The sequence below is a fragment of the Polistes canadensis genome, unplaced genomic scaffold (genome assembly GCF_001313835.1).
Source record: "Polistes canadensis isolate GaletaPanama2010 unplaced genomic scaffold, ASM131383v1 scaffold_45, whole genome shotgun sequence".
NCBI lineage: Eukaryota > Metazoa > Arthropoda > Insecta > Hymenoptera > Vespidae > Polistes > Polistes canadensis.
The window spans coordinates 791,309-802,409 of NW_014569592.1; the positions used below are offsets into that span (position 1 = coordinate 791,309).

The following is an 11,101-nucleotide window of genomic DNA, read 5'->3' on the forward strand; positions in this document are numbered from 1 at the left end:
TATATATATATGCTAGATGAAATTCTTACGTTTTCGCCCATGGTTCTCGTCGTAACGACTCTACCTTCCACAAATGGGCGGGCTCGTAAAAGTTCGTCCAACCGGTAACACGATGAAAGCGACGAAAGTACTTTTTTTCTTTTTTCTCTTTTTTTTCCTCTTTTTTCTCTTTTTTTTGTTTTTTTTTTTTTTTTTTACAACTCAACGTTACATAGTATTATATATCAAAGAAAAGAAATGGACGAGTTTTGGAAAAAGAATTTTTATAATAATTCTCTCATTATTATTATTAATATTATTATTATTATTAATATATTCGGGATATGACGTATGTGGATATTAAAGAAAAATATTCAGCTTAATGATTATTTCAATTTCGAATTTGAAAAAATGATTCATGAGGAATACGCGTGGTAATATATTAATGAAAATAATATCAAATAGAAAAAAAAGAAAAATCTGGCAAGTTTTAGTGTACGCGCGTATTTGATAAAAAAAATAGAATATTTAATAATTAATTAATTATTATATTAATATATATATATAATCAGATTTTTATTGCACAACTTACAAAATTTTTTACAATGTCTTATTATTACTACACTTATATATTTATCTCACAACTTTTGGTTCATGCTCAACTCACCCCTCCGCAACGAATATTTATCAACAATCTTAAGATTAAACTATCTATTACCAACACTAACTAATTCTCACTCGTATAATCGTCTACGCCTTATTATATTAATATAAATAATTAATTATTAATTGTTTTTTTTTTTTTTAAATTATTCTCCGAATTAATTATAACAAGTATAATTTCATTTCTTGTAATCGTCTAACGAAAATACGATTAATGTATTTAATATATACACGATATGTGATAGAAATAATATAATATTATTTATTCGTAATAGAGAAAAAAAAGAATGAGAAGAGATTTCTGTTAAACAGAAGTATCAAAACTTTAGGTCGGTGAACCAGAGATAGAGTACGAGCCTGTTCTCTGGTTATATACTCTCCCTTGAGTACACCCTCTCTTGTATACTCCGAGGACTCGTTTCTCTAGTATATAATCTTACACTACTAGCTATGTGTTATACTATCGGTCTCTCTGTTTGCATCACAGTTATTATGTACTATACGAAAACGATATAGAGTGATCTTAATCGTGTAATATTTGAAAAGCAAAAATGAAATAACGGATTAACAAGGATCTAATTAAAAATAATTAAAAGAAAAATAATAATATGATGATGGTTACACATATGCTTTATTTTGTTTCTTTTTTTTTTTAAGTAAGCAACATAATATCATGTAAAAAAAAAAATAAAAGAAGAAGAATAAATTACCTATTCGCTTACTTTCTCGTCTATATAGGAAATATATATTTTTCATAATTGTAAATAATTTTAAATCGGTCATCGAATTTCATAATCGTTAAGCACTTAACTTATCCTCTCTCTCTCTCGCTCTATCTTTCGTTAGTTAGTCGCGGCTCGTTTCAAAGAGAACATTAGATCCGACGTAGGGATCCTGCGTTAATTGCTCGTTCTAATTCAATTCCGTTGAGATTTATAAGGTAGTTTATCTTGTCAGTATTTAGAAATTGAAAATAAGATGTGAGATTTGGAGAACGTTAAACTATCTAAGGATATAGGTATGTGTTTAATGATTTTTCGTTAAAATTTTAAAACTAAAAAGTAACTTGAATTCGATATCAAAAAAAAAGAATAGAAAAGAAGTATTTTGTAATATATAAATAATCAGTNTAATTTATTAGAATATTTTTTATAATAGGAATAAAATTTTACTAATCAATATTACACGTATTTATATAAACTATTGCAAAATATTAATCATTTATTTAAAATATCGATGAGAGATTACGTTAAATAGTATCCAACAAAAAAAAAAAAATATCAAATCAATTGTAATATTTGGTTAGAGTAATCATTTTTATAGGACCAGTTTAAAGTATGGGCCTTCTTCTTGGTACTTTTGGATTGTTGCTTCAACATGTTCTACTACAAAAGTTCCATTGGCAAGCACGTGCTTGGCAATTTGTTCACCGCACGTGTCACCAATAAAACCACGTCAAAATATTGTACATAATTTGAATAGGCCAATTATTTGGTCTCGCATAGGGTAACGCCCATCTTTCGAGAAAGGACAACTCGTAGTCTATCGAATCGGTCATCCCCTTAATTTATTGGTATTGTGTTTTACACAGAACCATTTGAACCATTTCGAAAGTTATTTCCGGTTGTAACCATCGCAATCGATTTCACTCCATTTCTTTTTTTTGTTTTCTTTTACCAAACTTTAAGTCAAATTTGACAATCGCAATGAAATTGTATCTTGTGTTTTTATTTTCCTATTTTTTTTTCTTTATCACCAACCCACCCCCAACCTCCCCCTCATGAAATATATATATATATATATTTTATTCTACTTTTATTAACGTAAAATTTTTTCAATAACGAATAACGCGAATCATCATCCGTCGAGTTAACAAAGTGAAAAGTATCTCGGTGACTTTGATCGTTATCTCTTATTCTCGATCCCTTTGGTGATTCGCAAAGAAGTGGTGGAGGAGAAGAGAAGAGAAGGGAAGGGAGAAAGAGGAAGTGGTTCCAGGCGCGTAGATCAAAGACAAAAATTGTCGATGTTCCACCAGGTCCAGGAGTTAGAAGGGATCTAAGTCCGATCACGAAGGGTCACCATATCGGTTGGGCGTGGTCGAAATCTGTCACACTTGCCGACAATAAAATCGTGTTCCTTCACGAATTTCAGATTCACCCCCCACCCTCCCTTCTCTCAATTCTATACCTTTATATATAGAGAACTTTTCAAAGAATTTGTCAGATCTGCAAATACGATTCACATTCTCTTTTTATCTATCTCTCCATTATAATATAATATAATATTTAATAATATTATTAATAATAATTGTGTCTTAGGGAATATTGGACGGGTTGAAAAACTTTTGTAGAATGTTTGTTTTGTTCTCATTGAACGTTTAGTCCCCTTTATCGGGACTCCTTCAGCAACTGAAAATTTTTTATTATGACTTTCTTTAAAAAATTCATATTATAAACATTACAAAAAGGTTCTTTAATTATTTTGATCATTAATGTTCTGAGTCTCTTTTTTATAAATTCTTTCGAAGACATACATTATTATATTTTAAACCAAAAAAAGAATAATGAGATCTCAATGAGATCAAAACAAACGTTCTAACAAAAATTTCCCTAAGACACATTTATTAATAATTTTATTTTTGAACGAGATAAACAATTAATTGAATTATTAACAATAATTAAAAATTTATAATATAACATCGGGTATAATATTAATACATAATTTGTTAATGCAGATGTTGATTGTAATACGATCGATAGGTATATTATATACATATATATACTCATATGCACATCTGTAGGATGAAGAAATTAATGGGGCGGATTTCCCATCTGTATAGAATGAAATAAGAATACTAAGAGAACTTGATCATTAAAAGATATTTCTACGATTGATACGTACGTATTAATAATCGATAAAACAACAACAAAGATTATGATTAATCATACGATTGATAAAACAATATAATATATCCAACATTACTAACAAGTCAAGTAAATGTTATTTATTCGTTTGAAATAATACCATTAAAATAGATTATACAAACGATTCGTTGTATTTGATAAAAAAAAAAAAGGCAGATCGATCGAAAGAAGATGATAACGATCAAGATCACTAATAGAAAATTCAACAACAACTTGCATATGGTCCATGTAGAGGATACTACCCCCGGTACAGTAGGTTACCTATAGTTGGTCGATAAAATTTAATCTAATACTTAGGATCTACCCCCTTTATAAATTAGATCGATCTCTAACGACGAGCGGCGGAGTCGTATACAAATAGCGGTTTGACGTTACATGGAAATCCACGTGGAATTCAAGAGCGGCGCCAACGCGATGTTTGTACAATATGCACTCGTACCAACATATACCTATATATATATATATATATATATACACACATATACATATAGATGATACATTGTGAAACGATATCGAGTTATCTAAGCATCGATCATTTTCTCCCCCTTTTCTATTCACCCCTCACTCCCCAACCCACCCCACCCCACCACCCACCCCCTTCCCTCACGTTGGACAGAAGCAAATCTACATTACTCTCGTATCGAATGAAAAAGTAGTTCTAAATTTCTTTCCATTTTGTACGTAATAGAGATACCACCCCTTGAAATCTAGGATTATTATTATTATTAGGTCGCGCGATACTTCGACTAAAGCTGGTACGAACTTTCGTTCGAAAAGTTTAGTCTCTCCGGGGTAAAACGAAGCGAGTTTAAATCGTGGGCACGCGCGTTCGTGCAAACGCACGACAGGAAAATAGAAAGAGAGAGATAGAGATAGAGAGAGATTTTTAGAAAATTTTTATATTTAAGTAAATAAGAACTCTTTTATATATATATGGTATGCATTCTCATAGCGAATGCAGTAATACCTTGTATAATAAAAAAAAAAAAGAAACAAAGGAAAATGTAATTGACGTGAAGGGAAGAAGGAAAAGGGACAGTATCAATTATACTTAGTTACGCATGGGTGGGCGGAAATCGTTGGAAATTGTTTACCCGCGCGCGTTAATGAGATAAAAATATAATAACAATAAAAAAAAAAAAGATTCTATAATATTTAGAATTATTTTTTTTTTTTTTTTTTTTTTTTTTCTAAAAAAGTAATAATTGTTTTATAGTACACATACATTCCCGTAAAATTTATCTCGTGATAAATGGAAACAAAATTTGTCCATAGAAAAAGTTAGAAAGTGTTTGAAGAAGAAAGAAAGAAGAGGAGGTGGATCGAATCGATTATGGTTCACCATGGGAAACCGGTTGGAAATCGGGCGTGACCGAATGACGCGACAATAAACGAAAAAATCTTAAATAAAAAGAATGACAAAAAAAAAAAAAGAAAAGAAAGACTTTTGGTCGTAGAAATTGGCCCGCTTTTAACACCGGTACATCGAATGGTGTACGAATAATGTGCTGTTTTGTTTATTTTTTTTTTCTCTTTCCGTTCACCACCGTCAAAATTATAGACTGGGTACTTTGTATGGGGTAGTTGGTAAGGGATGACGCGTGCCAATAAGGGGCGTTATATTTTCGCGAGATTGACAGTATAGTCGAAATAAATTCGTTGAAAATCTTTTTTGGCGCGTTTTGTACGATCAACAAACGACACAAAAGCCATACGATGATATAAAAAGATTTATCCAAGGACAACTCTCTCTCTCTCTCTCTCTCTCACACTCTCTGTCTGTCTCTCTCTCTCTCTCACACTCTCTATCTGTCTCTCTCTCTCTCTCTATCTATTAGAAACGTCATAATCTCATTTAATTAGAGATCGTTCTCTCTCTCTCACTCTCGCAACGCGTATAGATGATATTTATTATTCAAGACCTTATATTAAATTTTCTCTTTATATTATTATTCGAATATTAACGAATACCGATGGCGAATCCTTGATAAAACAAATAGAATAAAATTGAACATGAGATTAATCGAAGAAGAAATGAAACGTTTTCGATGAGTGATCGAAGTATATACATTTATACATGTGTATATATATATATATATATATATATATATATATATATGTATGGTAATGGTTCAATCTAACGGACCCCATTACTTTAGTAGAAAAATAAATAAGCAAGGCCACTGGGTTGTAGGTGGAAAATAGTGGTACACGGATTATCTTCCAGGCGCAGGTGGGTCAGAGACTTGGGGGTGTACGTTACAATCAAATCCCGAAAAAGGGGAAAAGAATTAAAAAAGCTATCTGCAGCGCGGGATGATAAAAAAAAAAAAAAAGAAAAAAAGAAAAAAAAAAAGGAAGAGAAAAAAAAGAAGGGAAAAAATATTAAAAAAAAAAAAAAAAAAAAAAAAAAACAAAAAAAAAGAAAAAAGGAAGAAGAAGAAGATAGAAAAACGTAGTTCGGGTAGAGTGACGAGAAGAATAAGGAGGGTAAGAGGAGGAATAGGGTGGAACAGGATGGGTGGGTGGGTCGAAAGAGAAAGAAGGGAGTTTCAAGTGGGAAAGACAAGGAGGAGAAGAACAGCAACGACGAGGACGAGAACGAGGACGAGGACGACGATGATGAAAGCGTGAACGAGGATGGGGATGACGGTAGTAGTGGTAGTAGTAGTAGTAGTAATAATAATAGTGGTAGTGGTGTTGATGGTAGGAATAGTAGTAGTATTAGTAATGGTCGGGACGATGACGATGGTGTTGGTAGAAAGGGTACGAGCGTGTCCCTTTATTCTTTCCTCCTAGGCACGTCCCAGTACATCCTATCCTCGATGTGTTGGTGAGGACGATGGTGGTGCGCGAATGTGTGTGTGTGTGCGGCCTGTAAAGTGCGTTGGAAAATGTTCTCGTATAGTACGGCATAGATGGTGGTAGTGGTGGTGGTAGTTGGTGTTGTATAGTATAGGGTGGGAAGAAAATCGCTCGCAGGCTATTTTCCAGTGGAATTTTTATTGGTAGCTCCGCCATTTTGGGTAATAGAGTGGGGGTAAGGCGAGAAGGCAAAGAGGAATAGCGATTGGCCGTTGCCTGAGCAACGCATCCCCCTCGCGTCCAATCGTGCTCTGGAGAATCTCGTGGCTGGCAACTCGCGAAACGGGGGCGGAGGGGGTGGAATAACCGGCCGGTGGAAGAGAGAGAGAGAGAAAGAGAGAGAAAGAGAAAGAGAGAGTGTGCGTCGTCGCTTCGTCAGAGTATAAGGGTGTTCACGCGAGGGTGTTCTCTGTCGGTGGCACTACTATATACTATTACTACTACTATTACACTACACGTTTCTATTACTATCACGCGGAACAAGGATCCTGGTGCTAGGCTCTACACCGATATTACGCGTTCTCCTCCTCGTCTCTTCCTCTCCTCCTCGTTTTGCTCCCCGCGCGAACTCACCGGGATAACTGCATTTCGCGGACAGAATCCCACAAGAACTCACGGCGAGCGGTCGCCCCACTGCGCCTGTCACGGCCGAAACTCTTCTTCTTCGTTGTCGTCGTTGTCGTCGTCGTCGTCGTCGTCGTCGTCGTTATCGCCGTAGTATCGTATCCCATCGGTTTTCAACTTTTCCCTTTCCGCGTAAACGTTCCCGTCCGACGCACGAGAACCTAACCCCCGATAAAAATAAGAACGAGTATACCGAAATCAAAGGAAAATTAGAAAAATCTCGCGTCCGTAACGCGTACGTCTACTCAACCAATCATTTACGTGTCCAATTTCATCAAATCATTATTCGATCCTTATTCTTTAATCCAGTCGACGAGAGAATTTTTCTTCTTCCTAGATAATAATAATTTCGATTAGATTCATTCGCTCTCAACCACCCATCCCCCTCCCTCTTCCCACCCTGTACCCCTTCTGATAAAAATTATCAAACGTTTCGGTCAAAGATTATTTCCATTTTCAAGGCCGCCAACCAACCAGCAGCACGAATCCCTTCTCCTCCTCGACCTCCACCGCTCTTCTCTTCTCTTCTCTTCTCTTCTCTTCTCCTCCGTCGTCCCAATCTCTTCCGCTCGTTCGCTCCCTCCTAATTGGATCCAGGAGATAATAAGATTTGAATTTGGAATCGGGGTCATATCGCGATAAACCGACCGCGTTTCCCGTAGACGTTCGAGATCCTACATCCTCCTTTCTCGCGCTCTTTTCATTTTTCTTCTTATTTTCTTCTTCTTCTTCTTCTTTCTTCTTCTGTCTTTTTTCTTTTTTCTCCTTCTCATCCTTTTTTATAATATCAACTTGGCAAAACAAACAATAAATGAAAACAAAATTCGTTTATAAACTCGTCGTCGGTACTCGTGTACACCGTTAATCGTCGTCGTCGTTGTATATCGAAGTTAATCAAACGTTAAACGAGAAGATAATTATTATTCGCGAGACACACACACCAGTAAACAATAAACGGAATTCTCGAATAACATAAATACAACGTTGTAAATCAAGGATCGGGAAAAAAAAATCAAATCAAGGAGTTACAGTGATAATCATTAACAGTGACAAAATAACGAGGCAAGAATAATAAGGAAAGGGGGTCAGTCAACACATCTAAAAGGTGATATTATTGTGTTATAAGGAATAGAAGAAAAATCATCTTGTCATCTGGAATGCCAAATGTCGAAATAATTCTAAAAAAGGAATACGTTAAATAATCATAAATAAGGGGGATCTCTTTCTTATTTATCGAAGAAGAAAAAAGGAATAAGAAGAAGAGGAAGAAGAATTGAGGGGGTGGTTCCCCAGAGTTGGTTCGCGCGCAAACAAACAAACAAACAAAACAAAACACAACAAAAAGAACAGAAATAGGGGACAACAGAGAGGCATGCAGTGTTGTTAGATAAGAAAAGGGGTGGTTAGGTGGTGATAATAATTGCAAGAGCTCAGGAAAGAGCTCGGTAAGGTCGCCCCCGGCATCAACCTGGCTAACGACCTGTCCGGAGGTAGCGGTGGTCCCGGTGCGGCCGGCGTCGGCACCGTCGGTGGGACCGTCGGTGGGACATCCGTCGGCGGCGGAGGCGCCGGCGGGACTGCTGGTGGCGGTGGCGCCTCATCTTTACCAACTACTGCACTTAGCCTCGATCATCAACAATTCAATATATTCCCGGCTATATTTAGCCGACAATTAAATTTTTCTGCCAATTGCGGCCAGAACAAACTGATGGACGAGCTAAGGCCAAATCTCGGCTTACTCGGTGTTGGCCTTGTTGAAAACGACAGCTTCCATTTGAATCATAATCAAGAAAAAAGGAAATGTAGCAGCGCGAGCTCGAACGAACAGGACTTTGGGCTCTATGGGGTACACCAGGGACTCGAAGCTAGCCCACCGACGCCTGCGGCTACACCAGGAAGAAGCAGCGTTGGGGCCACCACTACCGTCGGTTCGTATTAATATTTTCTTTTTCTTTTATATATATATTTCATTTTGCATATGAGAAAATGTGTTTGCATTATTGGTCATTGAATAAAACGATAGGTACCTTCTCTTTGTTTGTTTATTTGTTTGTTAATTTCATTTAACCTGTTAACCGAGTATGACGAAATATTTCATAAAAAAATTCCCCGGTTAACAGGTTAACAAAATTTGATTTTGGTTAATTAGAAAAAGTTACGAATGATCGTTTTCGTTTCGCGATAAAAGTGTACATCGTTGGGTATAGTCATCGAGATAGACAAATTTTCCGCTTGTTGAACTTCGAAAAGAAAAAGCAGACGTGCGTGCGTGCCGTGCCGTGCAGTGCGGTGGTTAGACGCGTACCGAACGAACGAACGAAAAGTATCGACAATAAAGGACACCCGGGTAGACATATGGTACTACCTGTTCTATGGGCTATTATTATGCGCTCATGGGGCTTAAGAGAGCTTAACACTAGGGGTTCGCTAATGGGGTAGGCTCGAAACATCGGACGTGAAGCGAACGCGTGTCGAGTCTTGTCATCCATGTCTCTCGTCGAAAGGGCTTCACGAGTACTCTATGTATCTCCATCCCCCTTTTTTCCTCCCTTTCTATGCCCTTTTTCTCTCTTTTCAATCCACGAACTCGATCCCTCGACTTTTCACACTCTTACACGATCCTTTATAAATAATATTTATATTTACCAACGTCGTTGTGTGTTCTTTATTTTTATATTTATTTTTTAATTTTATACATTCCCCCACTCTCAACCCTTCCCACCGACGACAGAGAAAGAAATTGAAGAAAATGTAATTTTTTCGAGTCAATCGTATTTTTCTAAAATATAATATCGCTTAAATAAATTGATTCCATTAATTGTAAAGTTTGTTCATATTTAAAATCATCGGGATATTATTGTTAGATATCTAGTAACTTTTCTATATATGAAAGATTTAGGATGTAGGATTTTTAGTAAAGTAATCTTAATCCCTTGACCAGATGCCGACGAGCAGCTGAAAGACGTATACCCATAGAAAACCAAATTTCAACTATTCGCCGAACTGTCAACGCCATAGCGTACACGTGTCCACTCTCGTTAAAATCACCGCTAATTATTACTCCGATCGTACGAACTTTGGTAATAGGAGTGATCATTGAAAGCAGATGTTCATTCAAACGGTCAGAGGTTGTTATCTTCTTCTTTTTCTTCTTTTTTTCTTTTTTTTAACAACGACTTCCTTTCTATTTCTAATATTATCGAGTACACAAATTTGTAATATTATTAAATTTAATTTCATTCGCGGAAAAAAACACGTAATTCAAAATGCACACACATTTTCCTTTACGAATATATATATATATATATATATATTTGTTCCTAATAATTATTACGAATAACAAAAATTATAATCAAACATCGAAATAAAATGTTTATTCCATTTGTATAATACAATATAATAAATATTTCGTTAATGTCGAATAATCGAGAAGAAACAAACAAACAAACCAAAAATTACAAACGTACGGTGGGGGCTGCGTTTTCTTCGTCATTCAATTGTTCGTTGAGGGAAAAAGGGAAACCAAAAAAAAAAAAAAAGGAAAGTATCGTTAGTTAATAATTGAGTTGGGAGAATATCGTTAGGAAAAATGAATAATAGTTAAGAGGTAGAATAGAAGAGAGCTAATAGAAAAATTCGTTTGGTTTGACGAGGCCTTTTGTCTTCTTTGATGAACTTGACCGAGTTTCCCATGTTCACCAGGTAACGAGGGAAGGTATGTAAAGTGGACAGCATTCATCTTTGAACATTGAATCAGCATGTAACATGATTAGGTCATTAACGCCCTAATCAAGTTAGCATAGTGCGAGGGACTTCGCTCGCCACGGTTACACCGGCTGCACGTCCGTCGTTCGTTCATAAAGCCAGAACACCCCCATGAAATAACTAAGACGGTCATGGACTCTGTTCTAAATCACAATCAAGATTTCTCAACTTGAAACTTTGCTAAATAATTCGATTGGATACTTTAAGATTAACCTAATACACCTGAGAGAGAGAGAGAGAGAGAGAGAGAGAGAGAGAGAGAGAGAGAGAGAGAGAGA

General features: G+C 35.8%; 1 protein-coding gene across 1 annotated transcript in view; it reads left to right on the plus strand.

Annotated features, from left to right (window-relative positions):
* The first annotated feature begins 8,486 nt into the window (after positions 1–8,486).
* Positions 8,487–11,101, plus strand: part of LOC106785152 (homeobox protein prophet of Pit-1) — a 15,302-nt gene continuing 12,687 nt past the window's right edge. Inside the window, exon 1 of the mRNA XM_014745354.1 lies at positions 8,487–8,986. Coding sequence (XP_014600840.1) covers positions 8,767–8,986 — 220 coding nt within the window. The 5' untranslated portion in view covers positions 8,487–8,766. The remainder of the gene's footprint in view (positions 8,987–11,101) is intronic.